A 27,059-nucleotide genomic window follows, 5' to 3' on the forward strand; every position below is an offset into this window, starting at 1 on the left:
GTGCAATTACTGGCTTTGTAAATGAGGGCTCCAATGCACTTGGGGGGGGGGGGAAGCGAATCTGCATCCAAGAAGCATCAGCCCACCATCCTCCTGAGTGCTCCCTACTGGCTCAAGAGGAACATTATCAAATGCCTGTCAGGTGGAGATCAACAGCCTTCTTATTTACTGTTGTCCTGCATGACTCACATGTACATGAAAGTGAAGGATGTCACACTTTCAAGTGAAACTCTCCTGCACGCTTTATTATTACCCCCATCCCCTCCTCTTTGCTCAGGGCAGGTAACATGGTCGCCTTGGTACCTCCGCTAGAGTTGGGTGCACAGAGGCAACCCTCCACCCCTCCCACCCCCCCGCCACAAGGGATACCACTATTGAGTTGTGTTTTCTTCTTTGTCGTGGGAACTTTATTTAATTCGGGGAGAAATAAAGCGCTCTGGGACACCACCTTGTGTGAGGGGCGCTATATAAATGCAAGTTGTTGTTGTATGGGATAAGTGTAAATGTTTATTCGATTCATAAGCAAATAAATATATATTTTGTTTTTAAAAACACAGTCTGCAACTTCCCTTCCGCAGGTAGGAAGGTCCCCAGCGCTCACTCAGTCCACAATTACTATAGAGGGCCTCCCACATCGGGAGAACGTATCAAAACACGCAGCACTGCCACCCGGGCACTGGGCACAGACACCAAAGGGGTGGCGTTCCAAAGGGCGGGGGCACAATTAAAGTTCGCCAAATGATGATGGGGCGGGCAGGGGGCCCAAAGCAGGCGGTGCTTGCTGAGTGGAGGGAGTGAGACCTTGAAGGGATTTTGAAGGTGAGATTAAGGATCTTGAATTTGATCTGCTGGGGGATGGGAAGCCAATGGAGGGAACGCCTTGTTAGAGCATATCTATTGCTTTGAGATTTCTCTAACCCTCTTCCCCATTCCCCACCCCAACCCCGCACCCACCCCCTATGGGATAGTGAACAGCCTCTACTCTAGCGCATTATGGTGGTGCCTTTGCTGTATCAGGAATTTAATGGTTTGGAGATACACCAACACTCTACCCAGTTGGGAGTTTAATGCACCACACCATCCAGTGAATATATTTCAACACGCCTCCCCACCAACTCCGAATGGGTTAAACAAATTAGCAGGACTATAATCTTTAGTACGTCGTTTCTCTTGAAAAAAATATTAACTTTCACAACAAAGCTCAGAAATAATCTTATTTCCTCTTTCTTCAGTCTCATAGAGGCCAAAACCCAAATTTAAGAAATGCGAAAAGGCAGCTTCCAAGTAAAGACTAAATTTTAAGAGTTTTCCAAAATACTTTGCATTCTTTAATGTTAAGGCAATGGCTTTGGGCTGAGACCTTGAGAGAGTGTGTGTCTCACTTCACTGTGTGGGTTTATTAAATGGACCCATTTGTTTTTTTTGGAAAGGTTTGTGTTCAATTAAATAGGTCTATCTATTCAGAGACAATACTCACTCAAACATTCCCCCACCACACCCCTCACAAACGACACAAACGCACAACGTTTTATAAACCGCATTCGCATATTTTCTTTTTTTTTAAAAGACCAAACTTGCAGACATATAAAACAGAGCCCAACTCCAAGTCAGTGCATGCAGCAAGTTCAATTGTTTAATTCAAATAAAATGTGCTCGAAATGTAAACAGAAATTGTTCAGTTCACTACATTCTAAAATATCCATGAATTGGGGCTTCGGAGAAGAGAAAACAAAGTGGGTTTCTTTGAGAAATAAATTTTCTGGGCACCAATTTCATGCTGTGGGTGACAGCGAGAAAAATGTGTGACAGCATATTGTTTTTAAGTGCCATGGCCCCCTTTTAGGCACTGACTCATGCTGGTATACAGACAGCTCCCTGAGCAATGGGCTTCCATTACCAAATTGGGCATTATTTATATGTGAACCCACCTTTGGTCATTATTTATACGTTCATCTGTATGTGTGTGTGTGTGTGTGTGTGGAGGGGTGGGTGGGGGTAAGAGAGATGGTCCCAGATCAATGCCAAGGCCTGACCTCGTCTGACTCGAGCACTTTTCAGCAAGGGTCACTGAACATGAATAATAATAATCCTTGCATTTGATGCAGTGGAGATCAGAAGGAACCCTGGATCCTTCCAGGACCCAACCTCCAATTCCGATCAACTCATGCCAATAATACTGCAAAAAAATCAGACTTGGGGGAGTTCCAATGATCATCTGGTGATAAAGCAGAAGGTTAATTGCTGTGCCAATAGCTTAGCTCACACACACAGTCAGCCCAATAATGCGTTTTAAGCATTTTTCTCCCAGTGCTTCTCACTGCCTTAAAAAAGATATAAATTGGGTGAAAGGAAGGAATTTAATGTATTCAGTAGTTCCAGTATTCAATTGAATTTGCCGGGGGGGAAAGTTCCCCTTTAAGAATTGATCAGCATTTCCTGTTTTTGGCATACGGTTTCACAAACATTGCTTAGAGTGCTTTAAGCAAATAAAGCTGATATTGAAAGCGAGAGGAACTTGCACCCTGTTGCTCACTGCAATAATGCACTGGTGTCGGTGATCGACAGTGAGCCTCTGCCTCGCCCCCTTCTGCAGTGTTGGTAAACAAAGTTGGCACAAGTCCCTCCCCACCAGCAACCACGTCACTTCCGTAGATACTGGGCAATGAGGCTGTCACGGGGGGGCAAGGAGACTCCAGCCCACGTCTTATCCCGTTTACACAATATCTCAAGCCCCCCCCCCCCACCCCTCTCCCTGATCTGGTGACACTGAAACCCATGATCTCCCTGTCCACTCCTGACACTGTAAACCAGAGTTCCTTCTTACACCTGGGCAATAATAATAATAATAATAATAATCCTTGTGTTTGATACAGCACCTTATCACGTTGCTAATGACGTCTCAAAGCGCTTCACTGGGTATACCGTCAAATGGATCGACTGTGTATTTTGTGGGTGAAAGGCGGCAGCTGGTTGCGCACGGCACTGTCCCAGTGGGGTACACTGTACCCCAATGCTCCCTCGGTCACTGTGTGCAGTGTGATGTGGGGGATCCCCCTGTATTTGTACCTATATCTGGATGGATTAGGATTGAGGGTTTCCCCTGTTTGGGGTCCCACGGTAAACCCAGCGGCCTCCCTGTCACTGAATAAATACACGGTAACCCAAGGCTGCAGCCATGACTGGATACTGTGCCCAGGACTCCCTCTGGCACTACCACACTATGATTAACAATTCAGAGGACGGATAAGAACTGAATATTAAAAATTCACATTTGCCCGGGGCTTCGAGTCACTGTACTCGAAGGATGGGGTGGTGGGGAATTCAATATTAAAAAAAAATTGTAATGTCCTGCGTTGCTTGCCTTTATTTCTGTTTTTTTTGGGTGGGGGGACGAGAGTCTTGTTGTTCAAGAATTATAACAATAATAATCCTTGCATTTGATATAGCGCCTTATCGCGAGACGTCACATAGCGCTTCACGGGATGCACTGTAAAGTGAATTGCCCGTAGACTCTTTGTGGGCGTAATTATATACTTAGATACAAAACAGCTTTCTTTGGGGGTTTGTAAAAAAAATAAAAACACACAAAATAAAAGTACAATTTCACCGGTAAATAGATAATAACATTTTTTTTTTAAAAATGTCAGTAACTTGTGCAGAAGCCGGTAATGGTCCCAGGGGGAGGGAGAAAGTTCCCTGAGCAGCTCATTCCCATTCCCAGCAAAGCCTTGGTTTGTTATTATAATTATTGGGGGGGGAGAGGTGATGCGAGGAAGGTTTTTGGTCGGATTTAGATTAAAACAAAACTGTTGCTGCGTTTGGTGAAGAGACCATCTGTCTGTCAGTCTGTCTGTCTGTACTGACAGCAACAACAGACAGACAGACTGACCAGGGCTGAGGGGGGGGAGAGAGAGAGAGAGGTTGGGGGGAGGGGGTAAAAACCCTCTCAAATAAACATTAAAAAATATCCAACAACGCCAATATATACATATATATATATATATATACATACAAAAGCGACCTCGAGATCTGAACCAGATATCTCGGAAACGAGATCAGTTTTCAATACGATGTCTGTGTACGAATATTTTTTTTGATACAAAAATAATAAATAATAGGAATAAAACTAAAATGAGATTCCCCAATAGGGGTTAAAGTAGGACAATGCGTATCATTGTGGGGTCTGATGTGGGGCTCTTTTTTTTCTCTCTCTCCCTTGATCTCTCTCTCTCTCTATCTTCCTTGCTTTCTCTCTTTTTGCCTCTCTTTTCACTTTCTCTCTCTCTCTCTCTCTCTCCATCTTCCTCTTTTTTCTCTCTTATCTTTCTCTCTTTTGCTCTCTATCTTCATCTCTCCCTCTCTCTCTTTCTTTCTCTCTCTCTCTCTCCATCTTTTTTTCTCTCTTATCTTTCTCTCTGTCTTTCTCTATTCTGCTTTCTGGCTTTCTCTCTCTCTCTCTCTCTCTCGCATTCTCTTGCTTTTCACTTTCCTTCTGTCTCTCTCTCTCTCTCTCTCGCATTCTCTTGCTTTTCACTTTCCTTCTGTCTCTCTCTCTCTCTCTTGCTCTCTCTCTCTCTCTCCACCTCCACCGACGTTGCCAGTGAACACCCCCCAAAGGACTGCAGTGAGCAAAACAAACACAAAGCCCGAGTCAGACACGTTGTCCTCCTGAATGCACCAAACTCTGGGTCCCCCCCACCCCCCACACACACCATCCCCGTCTGTCTGTCTGTCTGTCTGTCTGTCTCCCTATTGACAAAGCCCACACGTACTTCACTTCTAAAGCAACATCTGCACACATGGTGTCTGTCTGTGTCTGTCTGTGATCATTGCTCGTCCTCATTGATAACCTTCTGGCATTTGGAAGTTTGATTTAGAGTGTGTGTGATATAAGCACAAACACACACACATATACACACACAACAACAGGCACACACACACATATACACACACACACACATGTACACACACACAACAGGCACACACACACATATACACACACACATATACACACACAACAACAGGCACACACACACATATACACACACACACACATATACACACACACAACAACAGGCACACACACACATATACACACACACACACATATACACACACACAACAACAGGCACACACACACATATACACACACACACACATATACACACACACAACAACAGGCACACACACACATATACACACACACATATACACACACACAACAACAGGCACACACACATATACACACACACACACACACACACAAACAACAACAGGCACACACACACATATACACACACACACACATATACACACACAACAACAGGCACACACACATATACACACACACACACATATACACACACACAACAACAGGCACACACACATATACACACACACACACACACAAACAACAACAGGCACACACACACATACACACACACACATATACACACACACACAACACACAAACATATACACCACACAACACACACACACACACACTCACAGGATCCAGAGCTAAAAGACGCACAAATACAAATCGGCCCCAAATAAAGATTGCACTAAAAGCCAAAAGTGGCACTGTTTTTGGGGCAGAAAGAAAACAGCAGCGATTAGGATCTCCTTACCTCAACACATCACAGCAACACATGGAGCGCCTCCAGTTATGTCTGTGTCTGTCTGTGGGTCTCTTTGTCTGTCTCTGTGTCCCTCTGTCTGTGTCACTGTCTGTCTCTGTGTGTGTGTGTCTGTGGGTCTCTTTGTCTCTCTGTCTCTGTGTGTGTGTCTGTGGGTCTCTTTGTCTCTGTGTGTGTGTCTGTCTCTGTGTCAGTCTGTCTGTCCCTGTGTGTGTGTGACTGTCAGCCCTGAGCAGTCCCCCCGCCCCCCCCTCGCTGAGGGGGCCGCACAGCTGTGAATCCACCGCTGCCTCAAAGCCCACAGCGCTATATACCGCCCGCACCCTAACCTGCTGGCGCTCGAGTGGCAGCCCCGAGCGGCCAATCAGCCGCCGCGCCAGCCATAGCAACATGGCAGCACGCCCGCCATTGGCCCACACCGCGGGGCAACCGCGCGGGCTGCGCCAATAGGAGGGCGGGGAGTGGGCTGGCCCTGCTCAAGTTGGGTTGCGCCGTGGCCAGACGTCACCTGGTTCCTCCTCCCCCTTTCCCCGCCCCTCCCCCTTTCCCCGCCCCTCCCCATGCCCCGCCCCCGCCCCATGCCCCGCCCTCCCGCCCAATGCCCCGCCCCCCGCCCAATGCCCCGCCCCTCGCCATCACCACCTGCCAATCAAAGGAGTGTCAATGCAGGTGAAGGCTTGAGATGCAGAATCAGGAATGATTTGTTGGAAGGAATATCTTTCTGAACAAAATAAAAACCTTTCCCCCCCCCACCCAAAAAAAAAATGTATGGTTTTTCCCGACTCCGGAAGCAAATCCTGAGCAAATAACTCAAGCGGCTCGAGCTCGGTTAGAGCCCTCGCCTGGCGAGCGTAGAGGACCCGGGGGTTGGTTCGATTCCCGGCAGCGGGAGGAAGCTCGGGCAACTTTCCTTACTCACCCCACGCGCCCGCGCGCACGCGCGCCCCCTCGGGAGAAAAGAAAAACCAGTGGTGAAACCTGGTGGCTTCAATCCGCGGCTGTTGGTGGGGTCGCCGCTGCGCTCAATTGGCTGCCGCGTTCCGCCCACAAATATACACTCAATTCACTTTATATATTCCATGAAGAGCTTTGACACGTCTAGAAGACGCGATAAAGCGCTATATCAAATGCAAGGATTATTATTATTCTTCTTATTATTATTATTGACTGCCGTTCAAAACCTTGCAAATCTCTTAACCATTCCCACCCCCCCACCCCCACACACCTCCCCAAACCCATCACACTCTCTCTCAACCCGCCCCCTCCACCCGAATAAACTATTTGTCAATAAAGGTTTTGCTCACAAAATACACAGTCAATGCACTTCACTGTATATCCTGCGAAGCGCTTTATGGTGCGATAATGTGCAATTTAACATGCAAGGATTATTATCGTCACAATTGCGCAAGAATGATTCCTTTAACATGATTCTTTGTACAAGTGACAGAATACTACTAATATAATAATAATAATAATCCTTGCAGTTGATATAGCACCTTTCACAACAGGAGGATGTCTCAAAACACTTGGGATTCACTGTAAAGAATTACAGTAAAGAATTAATTGTTGGCCAGGACAGTGAGAGAGAGAAACTCCTTTATCTTTTCGAACAGTGCCATGGGATCTTTAATGTCCACCTGGACAGGCAGACAAGACCTCAGTTTAATAACTCATCAGAAGGACAATACAGCACTACACTGGAGTGTCAGACTGGACTATGTGTGAGTACAAACCCACACTTTTCTGATTTGGAGCCAGATGGTACCAACTGAGCCAGGTAGATGACAACAACAACAACAAAATTACATTTGTAAAGCGACTTTCACGTCGGGAGGACGTCTCAAGCTGCTGGAAAGATGGAGTTACGGATCCGAGCTGGGGGAGTGTGGAGGGCAGGGGTGGAAGGAGCAAAATCGGAGGCACGGTCGAAGAGGAGGGTCTTGACTTGGGTCTTGAAGGTGGCAAGGGGAGGGACTTTGAGATGGATTTCCAGAGGGTGGGGCAGAGTGGCAGAAGGCCTGCCCGTCAATAGTGGGGCGAGCAAGGTGGGGACATGAAGCAGGCTGGAGCCCGCTGAGCGGAGGGAACAAAAAGGGTTTTAGGGGGTTTGGAGGTCGCAGAGGTAAGGGGGAGCAAGACCACGGAGGGCTTTGAAGGTGAGGACCAGGATCTTGAACTGTGTGATGGGAAGCCAGTGGAGTCGGGCGAGGATGGGGGTGAGAGAGTAATGGAGTCTTTTGCGGGAGGGGACACGGGCTGCAGAATTCTGGATGATCTGCAGCCTTCTTCCCACTTGGCTCCTGTCAACCCTACAAGCCAAAGCCCTGATAACAGGTAGGGAGGGTGGTCCTGGCTGGACCTGCAGCAGGCAGCTGGCCACAAAGTGCTCTGAATGACAGGGTATGCCGTTGTAGCTGGTTAATCTCCCAACATTTACCGCATCGCATGCACTCTCTGGGATCCCCAAGTCTTGTTTTTTGCCAACCTGAGCCTAAGATTCTCTGGAATTAAATAAGCAGGTGAGTCCCTCCAGGAAGAGACTGTGCACTGCATTCCAGACGCAGGAAAATGCATCGGTGGCGTAAATACCGCCATATGGAAATCTCCGTCTGGTTTAGATTCTCTTAAGTATGGTCATGGAGTTCCACATGTCTCAGATATCCGGCTCACCAAAACACAGATTACGTGGTCAGGCATCTTAATTTCTGTTCGTGGGACTTTGCTGGTATAGATTTGTTTGCATCACAATAGCAACTATTTACATAACACCTTCCACATCGCAAAGCACTTCACGTAGACGGAAGAATTGTTTCTGTATATCTGTAAAAAAAGAGGCCCTTCTCTGTAAAGTGTGAGACTGGGTACTTGCAAATCTTAAAGAATGAGGCAGATCAGAACAATATGGGGCAATTTATTGATTTGGAAAAATAATAATATTGGTTATAGTTCAACCTAAAATCCTGATGAAGCCTTTTGAACAAACTGGTCTCCCAGCGAGACAAGAACACTGGTGTAATCTGAAGACTGCAGGAGGTATTTCAGACTTTGCAATCAGTTTGCAGCCTGGCTTCTGTTTTGCTCTTCTCTCCTGAATATGCTGAATATTGCCTCTGGTACCTCACTTAAGCAATTATTCATGTGTGAGCCCAGAGGGTTGGTGGGTGGTTCAACTGGGACGTTCTGTATGTGTGCGCGTTTATATATATTTTTAAAAATCAAGCAAAGCTGAACATTGAAATGACAGACAGATATTAATAATGAGAAGCAATCATGATAGATAACATGTGTGTGTATATGTTGCTGTTGGTGGGGTTTTTGAGTCTAATCGTTTTCCTCACCTGATGTTCAAATAAGCACTTTCAAACAGTGTCTCTGAATAGCAACAACAACAACAACTTGCATTTATACAGCACCCCTCACAGAGGGTAGCGTCCCAGAGGGCTTGACAGTGGTGGAGCACGGCAACAGGAACATTGGTTGTTTTTTTTCCTTCCAGGGGAGCGCTGTGTTGTCAGAAGTGACATGAGACATTAAACTGAGATTCCCATCTTCCTTTCAAGTAGACACTAAAGATCCCCTGGCACTGTTCAAAAGAAAAAAAGAGAAGGGAGTTTTTTCTTGGTGTCCCTGCCAGCAATCCTCAATTAAAATTGGTCATCCATTTCATGGGTCTTTGTGGGACATTGCTGTGCGCAAATTGACTTCTGTGTTTGTCTACAAATGAAAAGCCATTCTATTTTACAGAAACCTCCAGGGGCTATATCAAATGCAAGGATTATTACCCACTGTAAGCTTGATGTAGTTTTACAACAACAAGATTACATTTGTATAGCGCCTTTCAAGTCATGAGGACGTCCCAAGGCGCTGGACAGTGTACAGCATTTCAGACCCGAGCTGGGGTTAGGGGGGGAGAAGGGAGGGGAGGGGAAGGGGGTGGCCGATGGCATGGTTGAAGAGGAGGGTCTTGAGGAGGGACTTGAAGGAGGATAAGGAGGGGGTGAGTCGAAGTGACTGGAATTCCAGAGGTTGGGGGCAGAGTGGCTGAAGGCCAATGGTGGGGTTGGTGGGTCGGGGGACGTGGAGCAGCCGGAGCCGGCTGAGCGGAGGGAACAGGCGGGTTGGTAGGGGGTTAGGAGGTCGCAGAGGTAGGGTGGGGCGAGGCCATGGAGGGCTTTGTATGTGAGGACCAGGATCTTGAACTGGATCCTCTGAAGGACAGAGAGCCGATGGAGTCGGGCGAGAGTGGGGGAGATGAGGTCACGGAGTTTGGTGCGGGAGAGGACATGGGCTCCAGGGTTCTGGCTTATCTGCAGCTGTGGAGGGAGGAGTTGGGAAGGCCGACAAGCAGGGAGTTTGCATAGTCGAGCCTGGAGGTGATGAAGGCAAGAGTTTCAGTGGCCTGAGGGATGAGGTAGTGGCGGAGTTGGGCGATGTTATGGAGGTGAGGGAAGGCAGAGCGGGTCATGGCTTGGATGTGGGGGAGAAAAGACAGTGGAGGGTCGAACAAGACACCCGGGTTCCTGACTGACTGGTGAGTTGTAGTGTGCAACCATGGAGGCTGATGCTGCCAGAGCTTAGTTGGATCATTACCTGATTGCTGTACTTTGGTCTTGTTATGCAATCCTTGTTCAACATACCCAACTTCCTAAGGTTAGGTCCATACTGTACAATTATAGAATGACCCTAAACTGAAACAGACCATTCCTCAGTAGAGGGGGTTTCCCTCACCCCCACCACCCACATACATCATACACCTAATCTAATCCCACTCTGATCCCACATCTCACCAACCCCACCCCCCACCCCCACACAAACACACCCTTTAGTTCTCCCTTATCCAAATAAACCAAAAATAAAATAAAAATAAAGAACAACTGGTCATTTATCGCTGTCCCTGGGACATTTTCAGATAAAACACCATAATGGCCACTTAACAGTGCCCTTACCCTTCAAAGTAATTTGTGTGCAAATTGGCTGTCGTGTTCGCCTACAAATATTCTGTACAGTACATCCTGCGAATCACTTTCAGACATTTTAACAATGTGATGAGGTGCTATATCAACTGCCTATTATTATTATTATTATTGCGTTAAGCTCTTTTAGACATTTAATACATTTTTGGGTGAGGCTTCATATCAAATTGCAAGTATTATTTTGGTAAAATTGATAAATTGTCATCTTTGTGTATCTTTGCCTACAAATAAACAGTCACTGCTTTTTACTGTAAATCCTGTGAAGTGCTTTGAGCTGTCCTCCCAAAGTAAGAGGCGCGAGGTTTGTTATTATGTAAGCGGAAGGGCTTGGGGAAAACAAGTCAAGTCAGTGTAACATTAACCAGATTGTTGCTGCGCTCAATTCTTCCAGGAAATTATATCTGGATCTTGACAAATTGAAAGCTGCCGCGGCAATGTCTACCTCAGACTACTGATTAGACACGAGCAAGGCCATGATATACAGAGATGGTGGGATAGTGCTCTGTGAATTTCTCTTAACTGCTATGTTGTTTTACTGCACTCAGCATAAGAAACTGATGTTCCAGAGGGGAAAATAATATAACAATAAGAGAATAGGTGCAAATCTTGAATTACTGTAAGAATATCGCTAAACAAGAGACTTAAAAGACATGCAAGATGTACCATTGTTTTGCTGGATAATCGTATGCTAAAATGTTAATACAGTATATGTTTATATGTCCTCCGGATGTAAAAGGCGCTTTACAAATGTAATTTTGTTGTTGATGTTGCTTCCCCCACCTCCACAACATTGCTCGGCTCCGACACTGTCTCATACTGCCGCTGAAACCCTCATACACGGCATTCATAACATCCAGGCTTGACTATGCAAACTCCCTGCTTGTCGGCCTCCACAACTCCTCCCTCCATAGGCAGCAGATCATCCAGAACTCAGCAGCCCGTGTCCTCTCTCGCACCAGGCTCCATGATCCTATCACTCCCATCCTCATCCAACTCCACTGGCTTCCCATCACACAGAGGGTACAGTTCAAGATCCTGGACCTCACCTTCAAAGCCCTCCATGGTCTTGCTCCCCCCGACCTCTGCGATCTCCTAACCCCCAACCAACCTGCTTGTTCCCTCTGTTCAGTGGGCTCCAGCCTGCTTCACATCCCCCGCCTCGTTCGCCCCACCATTGGCAGGTGGGCCTTCAGCCTCTGTGTCCCCACCCTCTGGAACTCCATCCCGCAATCCCTCCCCCTCCCTCGCCTCCTTTAAGGCCCATCTCAAGACCTTCCTCTTCGACCGTGCTCCTTCCACCCCCGCCCTCCACCCTCCCTGATCCTGACCCCCAGCTCGGGTTCGAAACACTGACTGTCCAGCACATTTGGACGTCCTCCCGACATGAAAAGCGCTGCACAAAAGTAATTTTGTTGATATTGTTGTTGAATATATCTGTCTTCAATTCTTTGCATTACTGATTAGGATCAGAGATGGCACTATAGTGCAACGTGTCCCTTTTCCGGCACATTGTGGTATGGAGCAGATTTGAAACTGTATTCTCCCATTTATAGGCACATTCACATCTGGGGACCCAGTTGAGGTGGGGTTAGGGTTAGGGGACGTGAGAGGGGAGAGGAAAGAGAGAGACAGAGAGAGTGTTTGGGGAAGATTTTTTATAATTTTTGAAAAATATGTTTTGCCCACAAAATACAGTCAATTATACAGCACAGAAGGTGGCCATTCGGCCCATCATGTCTGTGGCGGCTCTTTGAAAGGAGCTTCCAATTCAATCCCACTCCCCCGCGCTCTCCCCGTAGCCCTGCAAACTTGTCCTCCCCAAATAATTATCTACTCCTCTCTTAAAAGTTGGTATCGAATCGGCTTCCAGGCAATGCATTCCAGATCCCAACAACTCTATGGATTCTATATGTTCTGTGCTCTAACAGACCCAAGCACAGCTGGGTACATGGAACAAATTGTAAAAGTTAGAGATCACAGTGCCCAACACTGACACAGTGTAAATTGTTCCATCTTGTGGCATTCCCATCGTACTGCAACAAGGAAATGAACCATCACATAACTCTTGGATAACACTGACACCTCCGGGCACTTTTCTGTCATTACAACAACAAATGACAACAACAACTTGCATTTGTATCGCGCCCTTCATGCCGGGCGGTGTCTCGGAGCGCCTACTAAAAGAAAAGCAACACTAGTGAGCTGAGCCCAGTCAGTAAACCCCCATTTGTACAGTTAACGGATAATAATAATAATACTTACACTTAATCTAGCGATGCCAAGACGTTTCAATGTGTTTCACAAATTTCTCCTGCAAAGTACAATGACTGCAAGCGAACGTGGCAAGCAATTTGTGCACAGCGGTGTCTCTGCTGTGCACAGCCACAAAGAACGGACAATTTTTATTTGGAGAATTCTTGGCCAGGACACTGTGTTGTTCTAATCAAACGTGTCCTCACTAATACTGTGGCGGGGGGTTGGGAAGAAGGGGAGTCATGACTTGTTCAGTTGATTAGAGCCGACACCAAGACACACACGTTATTCAGTGCTAAGTGTGTGTAATTTGTTTATTATATCTGTTCTACAGTCCATGATCAGAGGTCTGAAAGTGGCGCTGGTAGAGTTGGAGGTGCTATTCTGAGGAGAACTGTTCTGAGGACATGGCTCCCTGTTTTGTTGTGTACCAATTTTTGCAAAACTAAAGCAGATCGGCCCCTGACACTTACCTTTTATTTACCTTTATTTGCAGGGAGAAGCTCCTCGGATTGTCTAGTCGGCAAAGGTGCCCCACTCTGGTGCAGCGCAAAGGCATCCAGACTGGAAGGTGACAGGTTTGAATCTCTGTCTGTGTTGGATTAGCTGATCTCAGCCATGGCAGCTGTCAATCTATCACTTCTTTTGGAGCAGGGAGTGAAGGTTGGGGAAGCATATTCTGTGAAGCGCTTTGAGACATCTCAAAGACATGATTAGGCGCTACATCAAATGCAAGGATTATTATTATTAAACAAAATTAGGAATGGGGAAGAAAATCAGCTGGGTACCCACATCTGATCCCGTGGCACCCTCCCCGCTCATCTAACCACCCCCCTGTTGGAAGGTCCACCACATAAGTGGACTTCTCTAAGTGGACTTCAGATTTGGCTGCAACGTCCCCACAGTGAAACAGCCTGACATTAAATCCCAAGGGTCACTCGTGGAATAATGATCTTTTGGGTAAGATACCAGAGGGACATTCTCCAACAACTTGCATTTATATTGCATCGTTCACAGAGGAAAAACATCCGAGCATTTCACAAACATGGGGTCAGGCACTGAGTGGGGGGCGGGTGGTGGGGGGGGGATAAAGTTTGCAGAGATTAGGGGCATTGAGTCCGAAGACTCGGCCACCGATGCTGATGTGGGGGGGTTGGGGAGGGGGGAAAAAAATCGGCCATCCACATCCCTAATCCGACTCCATAAAGAACAAGGCGATATCTGTCCTTTCTCGCTTAGTAAAAAAAGAATCTCAGAGAAATGTCAAGAATTCGCTGCCAGAAAAAAAAAGCAGAGGCCAGGCGAGATTGTGCTTAAAATATTATTTTTTTTAAAGTTTAATACTGCATTGATCTATCCGTTAAATACAGATTCAAAAGTTTTATACAACTACCATCGAGTTAAAAACCAGGAAACACATGCTAGATGAGCTAAGGACTAAAAGCAAATGCAGTTTTTACAAGTTGCCGCTAAGCAGCAGCCGTCACCATGTCCTGGACACGTGAATGTCCAGCGCGGAAACAAAATAATCTACAGCAGGTTCGAACCTTCCCGAACGAAGCAGCCGCACCTCAAATTTACAACAACAAAAAAAGGGTTTTCCCCGATGAACAGCATCACGCGAAATGAAATGTACAACGAATGTAAACAGAAAGTGCACGTGTCTAAAGGAACTCGGGACATCCTATGCCGAGTTGCAGCGAGTCCAATGTTAGCAGCCTCGTGCTGGCGATTCACCCACCCAGACGCAGCTCATTAATAACAACAATTTTCCGCCGCCCCCCCCCCCCACTCCTCACCTTTACTCTCCCCGATCTCCCCCACCCCCACTCCAAGTCTGAGGCAGTTAAAAGTTGGTTGAAAACCATACACAGGATATTGGAAAGCAACAAACCCAGTGGGAAACTTTGCCCCAATAAGCAAGCAGCCTTACTGCAAGTTGGGTCAATAGGTTATCTTTTCTGCACAAATTGCATCGCTTGTGAGAATATCAAGTTTCCACAGCCTGGATGGGTGGGTGGGTGGGTGCGTGCGCGGGGAGGGCAGGAGAAGGATAAAGAGAGGGGGATGGCCCCACATTTTGGGTTCAGGCACAGGATGCATTGGAGAGGGGCTCGAGAGGCTTTCACTTTCAATTTGTCTTCAGGATCCAAATGTTACTGTTCTGAAAAAGGGGCGTCTTTGCCATTGCTAATGCCAAAGAAAACTCCACAGGTTTGCGAACGCAGCAATTTTGTTCCTCTCTCCATAGATGCTGCCTGACCTGCTGAGCATTCCCAGTGATCTGTTTTTGTTTCAGATTTCCAGCATCTGCAGTACTTTGCGTTTTAATTCAGTTATTGCCTGGGGACAGGTGAATGACAACAGTCATCCTCTAAAGTGCCTTTAGAGGATTCTTTAAAGCGCCTTTCGCATCGGGAGGGCGTTTCAAAGCTTTGTACTCTGCAATGACAGACCTCCTTCAGGGAAGTGCTTCAGACTCGAGGCTGTGAGCCACGCGGAGATGGAACTGCACCGTCAACAGAACAGAATAATGTGACAAGGCGACAAGAAAGAAAACACATTACGTTCATTTTGTATCATTGTTCCTCATGAGGAAAGGGTATCGGTGGGGAGGGGGGGGGAGAATAAAATAACTCTGATCTCATCAAGCTCTCCACAAGGCAGGAGTCGCTGGGAGAACGGCAAATAACACTAATTTCATTCCCAGATGAAGTTACCTGCTCTGAGCCTCCCTCACTACACACACACTTTCATTCTACTGCATTCCCTCATCCAGGGATGCCACAGGACAGCGGGAATGGAGGAAGTTGGCCATTCAGCCCGCCAAGCCTGCTCTGGAGAATTATTAATTCATGGCAGATGATCTTTCCAACGCTCGGAGCAGTACAGATAAGCTCAATGTTTCATTATTGCTGCTCATTAAACATTTATCCCACCAGCAGCTTCAAAACTGATCTGCAGCAATAATCTTTTTTGAGCGGAGAGGGAGGGAGGGAAAGGTAAGAGGGAAGTTTCCTTGCAAGGTATTATCTGAGCTATCGCTTCTTTCGATCTCTTGAAATGCATCGATGTATTAAACCATTGCAATTATTTGAAACTAGATTCAACTCTGTGCACATTATGTACAGTTAATGAGAGGACTATCCCTACTGTTACTGCCCCTTTTCCTGAGGTAAGCGGGTTGGTTCATATCCCTGGGTTGGCAGCCAGTTCGGGTTAGCAGGCTTCGAAAGTAGAGCAAGCTCCGTGGATGAATTTTCCCTTGGCTTTGAGCTGGCTGCAAGGTTAATTAAACGTGTTAAATTATTCACGTGAGATGTATCCCAAGGCTTTATTTCAGTGCTGCTGAAATTGAGGCTGGTGTGGTCTATTTGTGACTATTGGTTGATTTCTCAGCAGTGACGGTCACAGTGACCTGTGGAGGTTCATCGTCCACGAGGTTGGTCACAAACCCCCCACACCCATCCACTCCCCTAGGGGTGCCTGTTGTTCAGAGCTCTTTAACATTCCGCTACTGTCCATCCCAGAACTGACCCGTTTGCCTCCAAGAGAAAGAAACAGAAGCCTGTTTCCATATCTCATCAGCCAGTCACAGAGACAAACGAAGCTGAAACCACAACATCTATCTAGCTGGTGTTAAAATGTCCCCATAGAATCATAAGAGATTCCAGCACAGAGGTCAATTGGCCAATCCTGCCTGTGCCTCAGGGTGGAGGGGAATGGAAATAAATAAATAAGGCAATGGGATCAATCTCAAGGGTTGTACTAACATGCAGAGAGAGAGAGAGAGAGAGAGAATAGGTCAGTTTCCCTTTCACTTCAAGACTTCCTCCATATGTAGTTAGTTCTGGCACCACCTTGTGACACCTCACAGCTATCGCAACTTTAAAAAAAGTACAGTACGGTATTAACACATATTGGTTACGAAAATTGCATGATGAGAACTGCATGGACTTCTCTCAGCAGGTGAGTTAGTAGGTGGTGGAGTTGGAATTTTGTCTGAACCGAGGCACTTTGGGTCGTGTCCTCACTTGGGTCACCAGTTTGAGTCCCTCCTCTCCCAACCACCCTCAATATTTCCCTCAAGTCCCTTATCAAAGTTGTTTAATCCGCTTTTTTTGGGGGGGCGGGGGGTAGGGGAGGTTAGGGAAGGAAGCGGAGTCGGAGGGGAATTTACAAACTGACATCCCACAGAATCTTGCACAAGAACCTCTGTCCAACTTCTCTCAATCTCCCACCAACTCAGAAAAAAATACTCGAAGGATGACTACAGGGGAGACGCTGACTGATAAACGTTCCTTGTATCAGCTTAAGAGATCTGCTCTGTGATTATAATAATCCTTTCATTTGATATAGCGCCTTATCACGTTGTCAAGACGTCTCCAAGATTAAATGGACCACGTTGTGCTGTACCAAACCCCGCAGACCTAGAAGGTCTTGGGTTGTGGTCTTGGGCTCGATCTCTGGTCTGCCACGTTAGCTGCTCTCAATCAGGGCCGAAAAAGAATTGCTACAATCAATTGGCTCAGTGACCTAAGTCTTGTTGGGTGGTGGTGGAGGAGAGGGGTAAACTTTTGGTAATAAGGGATGCTACATTGCGAAGAGAGAAGGGTACGTGTTCTGGAAGGATAAGATCAAATGGACAGAAGGGCCTTCTTCACCTGAACCTCTCACGTGCACAAGAAAGACAGAGCACGACAGTTCTTTGTAACATTGAGGGTAATTCAGTGGAATAGAATTCTCCTCTCATTTCACCTCACTCAAAGTAACTTCCAACCTAAGAGGGGTGGAGCAGGTTGCTTAACTATAATATTAATAATAATAATAATCCTTGCAATTGATATAGTGTCTTATGTCTTCATGATGTCTCAAAGGGCTTCACAGAATATACTGTAAAGTGTAGTGACTATATTTTTGTGGGCGAAACGGGGGGAAAAGGGCTTCACACGTTGAAAGATCTGAGGGTTCACCAACATTATGTCTGTCTGGTTGGGTAAGTGGCCGTTTCTTGGTGCATCAGAGCACTGACCCTCCCACAGGGGAGAGGTGGAACGAGGGGGGGAGGGATGTTACAGTTGTCTCTTGGATCTGACCATTAGGAACAAACTAGTAAATATCTTACAGATTGACCCAGGTAGGAGTGCATTTCACAGTAGTGATGCAAAGATGGCCAGAAAGGGTCACAAACTTCAGAAGGAATCTGCAGGCCGCTTGTGTTCAACAAGCTGCTGTTAGTGGAAAAGGTTTCCCTTGAATCCACTTTCCTGAAATTTCCCTAAGGGATCAATTGGTAAAGGCACTGTCTATTGTGGAACTGAGCCATACCTCCCAGGAAGGCTATGACTTCGATCTCTGGTCCGAGCTTGGTCAGCTCATCTCAGTTGGACTTAGTGCCTCTGGGATAGGGAAAAGGGCCAAAGTAAACACAGCCTGGGATCCCGTTCCTGATTGCTGTTCAATGAGAAAAAAAACAGAAGTCACTGGGAACACATAGCAGGTCAGGCAGCATCAATGGAGAGGAAGATTTGTTAACGTTTCAGGTTCTGATGAAAGGTCACTGACCTGAAACGTTAACTCATTTTCCTCTCTCCATAGATGCTGCCTTTCCTACTGCCCAGTGACTTCTGTTTTTATTTCAGATTTCCAGCAACTGGAGTATTTTGCCTTTTGCTAGTCACTAAGCCCTACCGGCAAGTGCTTTAATGTGGACGTCGGCTAAAGATGAGATTGGGCTCAGCTATACAATATTACTGGCAGTGATGTGGAGGAAAAGGAACATTAATGTAGATGCTAAATGTATTTCGTGGAAGCCAGGAGATGGGATGGGTTAGTATTTATACATCCACACGCCTGGTTGAAACAAAAGCCCTTTGGGTTCTCCTCACAATTCCTTATTCTAAAATAAAATGTAAAAAATACAAATTCCAAGTACAGTGTGGGGTGGGCAGGGGTGAGCGGGGGCGAGGGACGGGCGAGGGCGAGGGACGGGCGGGGGCGAGGGCGAGGGGCGGGCAGAGGCGAGTTAAAATAATAATCAGCATCAACCAAGCCCAGATGAACTTCAAGCAATTCTGTTCTTGTCCCATGAGTGGTTATAAGGTGCCAGCTCCAATTCAAAATACTAAGCGAGTGTTGGCAGCCAATGTAAAGAGTAGACAGACCCCTGCTCTCGGCTCCTACTGCTCCTTTGGGAAGTACAGCTCCATGAACTTCTTCAGCCTGGTCGGGTAGTCAGACATCACACCTGTGGCGCCCAGGTCAAAGGCCCTTTTAAAGTCGTCCTCGTCATTGAGGACCCATATGTAAACCTGCGGAGGCAGCATAAAGCCAGCAGATGAGAGCGTGTTGAGACGTCCCATTACACATATCACTCACGGATTCTATTACTCATTGGTCTATCCACCTTCCTCGGTCCACTTCCCCTGCCCCATCCCCGCCACCAAAAATACGTCTGTCTTTCAAATCAATGGACCAGTAATTTCCAACACCAGACTGTGTGTAAAACATATCCCCTTCACCCACCATTGGAAAATTCAATACATCATAATATGGATCTCTCAAACTAAAAGAGAAATTACACTTGCCCCTACCCCATTCTTCTCTTCCCCCACACTTCCCCACATTCTCTCTAGACTCTGCATCAAAGCGATTCGATAAGGTGGACATTGATAGGCTGTTTCCACTTGTTGGCAAGTTTAAAACTAGATGGTATTATAGATATGCCCTATACCATCAACAACTTCCATTTGTATAGCACCCTTCAAACCGGGCATGGTCTCGGAGTGCTTAATAGTGTCGTCTGATGTGGAGCCGGGGAGAAAGGGGAGGTGACCGAAAGTATGGGGAAAGAGGAAACCTTCAGGTGAGATCTGTAGAGGTGCAGAGAAGGGGCAAGGCAGAAGGATTGAGACAGAGAGGTTCAGAGGTTTGGGGCATAGCGGCTGAAAGCATGGCAACTGATGTGGAGCAGAAGGACTTGCCAAAGGCCGAAGCCAGCTGAGGAAAGGGGGCGGATAAAGAAGTTAGTAAGATAAGATAGCCAATAGCAGATCTAAGAGGAACTTGTGCGTATAGAGAATGTGGAAATTGTGGTCAAAGAGAAAAGCAGTAAGAGGAAACACTGGGGCTGGGGGCTTGTGTGGAGAAAAACATACATGGACTTGTGGGTCGAATGGCCTGTTTCCATAATACAACACTTTATGTAATGCTGGGTAACACATCGCTGTTTTGAGTATTAAGCAGAGAACTGATGTTTGGATTTTGACCAGTACAGTCATTCAGCACAGAAATAAGTTAGAAACAAATTTAATTATTTTTCTTCAAGGAATTAAGATTCATATTATCATTATTATAATTATTATCAGAACAAACAAGGAACCACAAAGTGGTCTTTTTTTTACCTGGATTCCTCTTGCTTTGAGATGCTCAAATAAAGCTTTTCTCATCAATAAACTGAGAGCAGAAAGAAAGAAAAAATGAGAACGTAAACAAATACAACAACAACTTGCATTTGTATTAGTGCTCTTTACGCAATGTCGAGTTGGGGAGAGAGGGAGGAGGTGACTGAAGGCACAGGCGAAGAGGAAGGGTTCAGGTGCAATTTGAAGACTAGCAAGAAGGGGATAAAGACACTTTTGAGTAAATTCTACGTTTACATTTCAATCTGTACATCAAATACCCACAGGACTGACATTTCATACTTAGAACAACAAAATAATAACTTCCATAAATGAAGACAAACACTAGGAGAAAGGAGGTGAAAGAGAGAGAAAGGTATTAAGGGATATGGGGCAAAGGTAGGTAACTAGACTTGAGGTACAGATCAGCCATGATCTTATAAAATGAGGGAATACGCTCGAGGGGCTGAATAGTGTACTCCTGTTTCTATAACGAAAAGACTGAAATCAGAGGAAGCAACCAGAGTGAGCTAATCGCAGCTTGCAGCTGGGCTGATCATTAACAGATTAAACGAAATTCATTGCTGACAAATGCAAGGTGCTGCATAAATTAAGAAGCACATGCAACTCTAAGGATGGTCTATAAATTTGCCAAAGGGGAACACCAAAAGAGACCTGAAGGTATTGGTTGGTTAATTGTCACTCACTATATCCAAATACTTAGGCAGAAATAAGAGCAAGCTGCACCCAGCACCTTGGGACGTCCTCCCGACGTGAAAGGCGCTATACAAATGTAATTTTGTATTGTACATCATTAGATAAATGGAGCTGAAATTCTGAGATGTCATACTGAAGGTGTACAGTGCTCTGACCAGGATTCAGCTGTAATAGTGGCTGTTGTAACACAAGATCTGGATAAAGGGAACTTGGATTTTCAGTTCAAGACGAATTTACACACAACACATCATAGAATCGTAGAATTACATTATACAGCAGAGAGGGAGGGCCTTCGACCCATCGTGTCTGTGCGTGTCTTTGAAAAGAGCTTCCCAAATCAATCCCACTCCGCCGCTCTCTCATAGCCCTGCAAATTTGTCCTCCCCAAATAATTATCTACTTCGCTCTTAAAAGTTGTTGTCGAATCGGCTTCCACGGCCCTTTCAGGCATCTGCAACATATCTGTAAGTGAGCTGTACTTACGCATCTGCAACCCAGGTTATAAACTTCTGACTCCTGGTCAGCTTGCTGGGGTCTTTCAGTCTTGAGAAGTAAAAAGAAAATCACATCTCACATAGTAAAGAAATGAGCCTAAAATTTGGTGAAAGGTTCATTGTATTAACTTATTGTTAGAAGAGCCAAAGCAACAACAGAATTGCAGTTGTATACAGTAAAATAACTTTCACCTAGGACAAAGGACTCAAAACGCTTCAGAGACAGCGGAGAGCAGTGAGCAACAACAACTTACAATACCAATAATAATAATCCTTGCATTTATGTAGCGCCTTTTACGCAGGGTAGCGCCCCTGAGCAAGAGGGAAAGGAGAGATCTGAGGATGACTAAAGGTTCGGTAAAGAGATACATTTGGAAGGGAGCTTAGAATTCAAGCAGACAGAGGAGTCGGCAGACAAAGGGATTCTGGAAGAGCAAAGCTACAACAACATTACCTTTATACAGCGCCTTTCACGTCGAGAGGACATTCCAAGGCGCTAGACAGTCAGTGTTTAAGCTACACTTACTTCAGCAAAATTGAAGGCATGGGAATCTCGAGGAACTGCTCCCGCAGGGGATAAAATGGCAAGAGGCCTGTGTAGAATAACCCAACCAGCAGCAGGACTCGCTGGAGACTGAAGAGGATTGGGATAGTCGAGTTCTGAGAACAAATGAACGCAAACACGTTACACGTGAGCTGAAGAACCAAGAGGCTAGCTCGTAACTCACACGCCACACAATACTGTTGGATTCTCGCAATCTCTCTGTTGCTGGAGAAATTGTCAACCACTCCATGCACATTTAGCAGCAACCACAACTTGCATTTATATAACGCCCGCACCCTTTGTGCGGGGTGGTGTCCCGGAGTGCTTGTTAACCCCGCAATGTTAACACTGCAGAGCAGCAGCACACAGAGGGGGACAGAAAGCACAGAGGAAGATGGTTTGGTTAATCTGTAAGCCCTGCTTGACAAACCAGAATCGGAATTGTTAGTGCAACAAACCTCGGGGCAAAGGAACACGGTATCCTGCGACTGAATGTAAACAGAATGAAAATTAGCTTTGTTTGAATGCAATCCAACAATACAGCCATTCGATAAGATGAGAGACAAAACACTAAGGTCAAATGGTGGTCATTGTTACACACATTACTTAGCACTGGTGTAAGCGCTCCACGAGGTTTGTAGAAAGGTTTTGCCTGTGCCAAGGAATACAAGAGCACAGCTAATTCTAAAAAAGGCGAGTTGTTAACATCCATTGAACCAGGACTCCCTCTGCCGCCTCATCCTCCTCGACTTCTCTGCTGCCTTCGATACCGTTGGCCACTCTATCTTCCTCCACCGCCTTTCCTCTCACCTCAACCTTCATGGTTCTGTCCTTGAATAGTTCAGATCGTATCTCTCACACCTCCTCCACTTCATCTCCACAAGCTATCTCTACAGCTAAATGTCAAAGTCCTAGGTCCTTCTGATTGGCTCCTGTTAGCGCTTCCACACCTCAGGCGCTGACAGCATCACCATCCATGGATGCACACTCCACCTCACTGAGCCAGTCGAAACTTTGACGTCTTGTTTGACTCTCAACTGTCATTTCTACCTACATCCATGCCATGCCCCACTCTGCCTTCCCCCACCTCCACAGCATCGCCCGGCTCCATCGAGACCTTCATTTTTAACATCCAGGCTCAACTATGAAACTCCCTGCTTCTCAGCCTCCCCAACTCCTCCCTTCATAGGTTGCAGATCATCCAAAACTCTGCAGCCCATGTCCTCTCTCGCACCAGGCTCCACAACCCTATCATCTTCACCCGACTCCACTGGCTTCCCATCACACAGAGGATACAGTTCAAGATCCTGACTCACTTTCAAAGCCCTCCATGGCCTTGCTTCCCCCATTCCTGTGACCTCTTAAACCCCTACCAACCTGCCCGCTCCCTCTGCTCAGGGGGCCTGCTTCATATCCCCCTCCTTGCCTGCCCCACCATTGGCAACCGAGCCTTCAGCCACTCAGCCCCCACCCTCTGGAACTCCACCCTGCAGTCCCTCCCCCTCGCCACCTCCCTTGCCTCCTTCAAGACCCTCTTCTTTGACCGTGCCTTCGGTTGTCCTCCTTCTCCCTAGCCTTCCACACTCCCCGATCCAGCCCCCCAGCTCGAGTCCGAAACACGGATAGTCCAGCGCCTTGAGGCGTCCTCCCGATGTGAAAGGCGCTATTCAAATGTAATTATGTTGCTCTCCGCATTCACTGCTAAAGAGCTCCAGTGCTGAAAGGCTTTGTGTCGTCAAGGGCTGCCTGCCAAGCTGACATCCCCTCCCCTCACTCAGATCACATCATTTGCGACAGGGGCTAGTTGCTGAGTGGTTGCCGTGGAGATCGCTCACTCAAAAGCCAGAAGAACATTGAGCCCCTCCACCCCCCCCCCTCACTGCTGATGTTCCAAGTCTGGCTTCTGAGAGGCAGCCAAACCTATCAGGACCAAGTTGGCCCCAACTTACTGTTTTATAACATTTCTTCACTACATCATCGCTGGCATTTCCCCAGACGGTGAGGTCCTGGCGGTTATATTCTTTCACCAGTTCTGAAACCTATCAGAGAACAGACGTAATTAACATTGAGACAAGGTACAGCTGTATGAGCATCCAAATGAGATCCCAGGTACTGATCAGCTGGACAGTCCACAGAGCTTTGGACTGGGAGCAAGGAGAAACATCAGAGGGTCACTCACACTCTTCTCCCGCCTAAGCAGTGCTTGGAGGAATGCAAGATCGAGAGCGATGCTCTTGCATGCAGTGAAGCATTGGCATTTGGTCAGCACAGAATTTTACTCTGAAGTGAAGTGACTGTGTACCTTTTTGCTTTCCGGGGGTAATAATCCCTTAAAAAAAATTGGACACTCAATCCACGACTGTTTGTGGGACACTGGTGTGCACAATTGTGGAGTCCTGCAGCTCAGTGGTTAGAACACTCGCTTTGCAAGTGAAAGACCTGAGTTCAATTCCAGGCAGAGGGTGAAACCTTGGGCAAGTTTCCTTACTCCACACAGAGCCTAATAATAATCCCTCCAAAACCAAAAACAATAATAAATTGGTCATTTTCAATCTACGACTGTTTGTGGGACATTGCTGTGCGCAATTGGCTGCCGCGTTCGCCCACAAATATACAGTCAATTCACTTTACAGTGTGTTCTGTGAAGCGCTTTGGAACGTCCTTGCGACGTGAAAAGCGCTATATCAAATGCAAGGATTATTATTATTAATTGGCTGCCGCATTTCACCTACAAAATATAGTCAATTCACTTGACAGTATATACTATGAAGCGCTTTGAGACGTCTCAACAACGTGATATGGTGCTATATCAAATGTAAGGATTGTTATTATTATCTGTAGGCCAAAAGACAAGGAAAGTCAGCACTACTAATGGTTTCTGTGTTCCCCAGAATGAAACAAGAAAAGAATTTTGCATGTTTATAGTTCCTTATACTTTGAAGGTCATAGCACTTTGTCTATCAAATAGTCAAGAGCAGTGATTATTTGATATTTGACTAGGCAAAGTGATGGGTGATGCTAATGCTAATATAATAATCCCTATAGTCAGTACAGCTCCTTATCATTGAAGTATCTCAAAGCGCTTCATAGGATTCAATGATAAGGTGTAAGGTGCACCTTAGGTGTAGTGACTATGAATTTATAGGCAAACTCAGCCAATTTGTGCACATCAAGATCCTGCAAACAACCCTCTGGTAAACAATTAATCTGGAGGACTATTGCCAGGACACTGGAAGAAATGCCTTTCATTTTGAGTATTGTTAGCATTAAATAGGCTGTTGCCACTGGTTAGTGAGTCAGTAACTTGGGGATACAAGTATAAGATAGTGACGAGGGAATCAAAAAGAGAATATAGTAGGAACTACTTCAAGCAACAGATAGTGAGATTATGGAACTCACTGCCTGATAGCATAGAGCCATTCAGGAAGAAGCTACACCATGAGTGAGAGGGGAATAGAAACACCGAAACAGAAGTAGGCCATTCAGCCCCTCGAGCCTGTCCTGCCATTCTATAAGACCATGACTGGTACCTCAAGTCCAATTACCCATCCTTGCCCCATATCCCTTAAAATCCTGATCTAACAAATTGCTATCCACCTCAGTCTTGAATAGAAGAGTACAGGAGGGAGTAAATAATGGGTGGAGTCTCCTGTGGAGTATAAACCCAGGCACGGACTAGTTGGACCGAGTGGCCCTTTTCCGTGCTGCACATTCTTTGTAGAGTCACAGGATCCTTAACATCTGCCTGAAGAGGCAGAGAGACTGAAGCACGACAAGAAGCGAATGAGTTGATGCGCCAGCTTTGCCGTTTATTTTGTACCTTTTGAATAAGGACGTCATTGTTGACTTTAATGTCGATATTGACGGGTGTGTTTGGAAACTCTTCAAAGACTTCCTTCAGCAGTGGAATGCGCTTGTCATCACCGCCCTCGCAGCAGCACTCTGAGTGAAGACCAGGAGCAAACAGCCACAGGTTAAACACATCTCTGAACGCACAGCAGCTTTAACCCCTCGCTCTACACCAGCTACTGGACATTGCATTTACGACTCGAGGAGTAATTTCTGTTGGTGGGGACAGGAACTTCCTTGAAGTAGCTGATTGCTACATTGCTGGGACAACAACATATTACATTTGTATGGAGCCTTTCACGTCAGGAGGACGTCCCAAGGCGCTGGGATTTGTACCTATCCAAGACTGGAGTGTCTGGTGCTGTGAGATGTCTGTTCGTGCGCAGTTTGTACTGGGTGGACACAAACTTTCATTTTCTGGTCACAGACATTCTGTACTCCCTGTGAACGGTCCATACAGAGCAACCCTGTGAACAGTGCAATCCAGGCTAAGCCATCATCCTACCTCGCAATCCAGAGCTGCAGTAGTTTTTGTGGTTACTGCCAGAATAGCCCTGACAACCCGCTCTCCAGGTGGCTCCTCCACAGGAACCAGTGGACAAGGAGAGGTGCGTGAGCAAATCATATTAAACAACAACAACAGGGGGGAGGAGAGGGGAGGGGAAGGGGGGTGACCGATGGCATGGTTGAAGAGGAGCGTTTTGAGGCGGGACTTGAAAGAGGCTAAGGAGGGGGTGAGACGGAGTGATTGGGGTATGGAATTCCAGAGGTTGGGGGCAGAGTGGCTGAAGGCTCTCCTGCCAATGGTGGGGCGGGTGAGTCGGGGGACGTGGAGCTTACACGGCACTTTTAACATAGGATATGAATGACTTGGAGAGGATGGGGAATCAACTAGCTCTCATGACTTAGTGAACTGATGTTTATTTCAAAAAAACATCTTGCAGGCTGTCAATCTCTAAACACATTGAGGCATTATTCCTTTAGGAAAGCGCTACACAAGTGCAAGTTGCTATCTGTGATAATCGTGACGGCCGTTCCAGCCAGTGGGATGGCTGCAAGGTAAAAACAGTGGTAGAAGTGGAATCCACATTAACCTTTGAAAGGATTTGGGCAAATATCTAAAAGCAAAAAATACAAAAGATTGTGGAGCAGAACTAAATGGATAAACTTTTCAGAGAGCAAACACAATG

At 46.4% G+C, this 27,059-nt stretch overlaps 1 protein-coding gene across 1 annotated transcript in view; it reads right to left on the reverse strand.

Annotated features, from left to right (window-relative positions):
* Nucleotides 1–14,172: 14,172 nt before the first annotated feature.
* Nucleotides 14,173–27,059, reverse strand: part of gdpd1 (glycerophosphodiester phosphodiesterase domain containing 1) — a 29,874-nt gene continuing 16,987 nt past the window's right edge. Inside the window, exons 5-11 of the mRNA XM_042338719.1 lie at nucleotides 25,841–25,962; nucleotides 23,970–24,059; nucleotides 22,003–22,136; nucleotides 21,466–21,525; nucleotides 20,269–20,320; nucleotides 19,030–19,176; nucleotides 14,173–16,145 (exon numbers count right to left, since the gene is read on the reverse strand). Coding sequence (XP_042194653.1) covers nucleotides 19,045–19,176; nucleotides 20,269–20,320; nucleotides 21,466–21,525; nucleotides 22,003–22,136; nucleotides 23,970–24,059; nucleotides 25,841–25,962 — 590 coding nt within the window. The 3' untranslated portion in view covers nucleotides 14,173–16,145; nucleotides 19,030–19,044. The remainder of the gene's footprint in view (nucleotides 16,146–19,029; nucleotides 19,177–20,268; nucleotides 20,321–21,465; nucleotides 21,526–22,002; nucleotides 22,137–23,969; nucleotides 24,060–25,840; nucleotides 25,963–27,059) is intronic.

This window comes from Callorhinchus milii, unplaced genomic scaffold (genome assembly GCF_018977255.1).
Source record: "Callorhinchus milii isolate IMCB2004 unplaced genomic scaffold, IMCB_Cmil_1.0 Scaffold10, whole genome shotgun sequence".
Lineage (NCBI taxonomy): Eukaryota > Metazoa > Chordata > Chondrichthyes > Chimaeriformes > Callorhinchidae > Callorhinchus > Callorhinchus milii.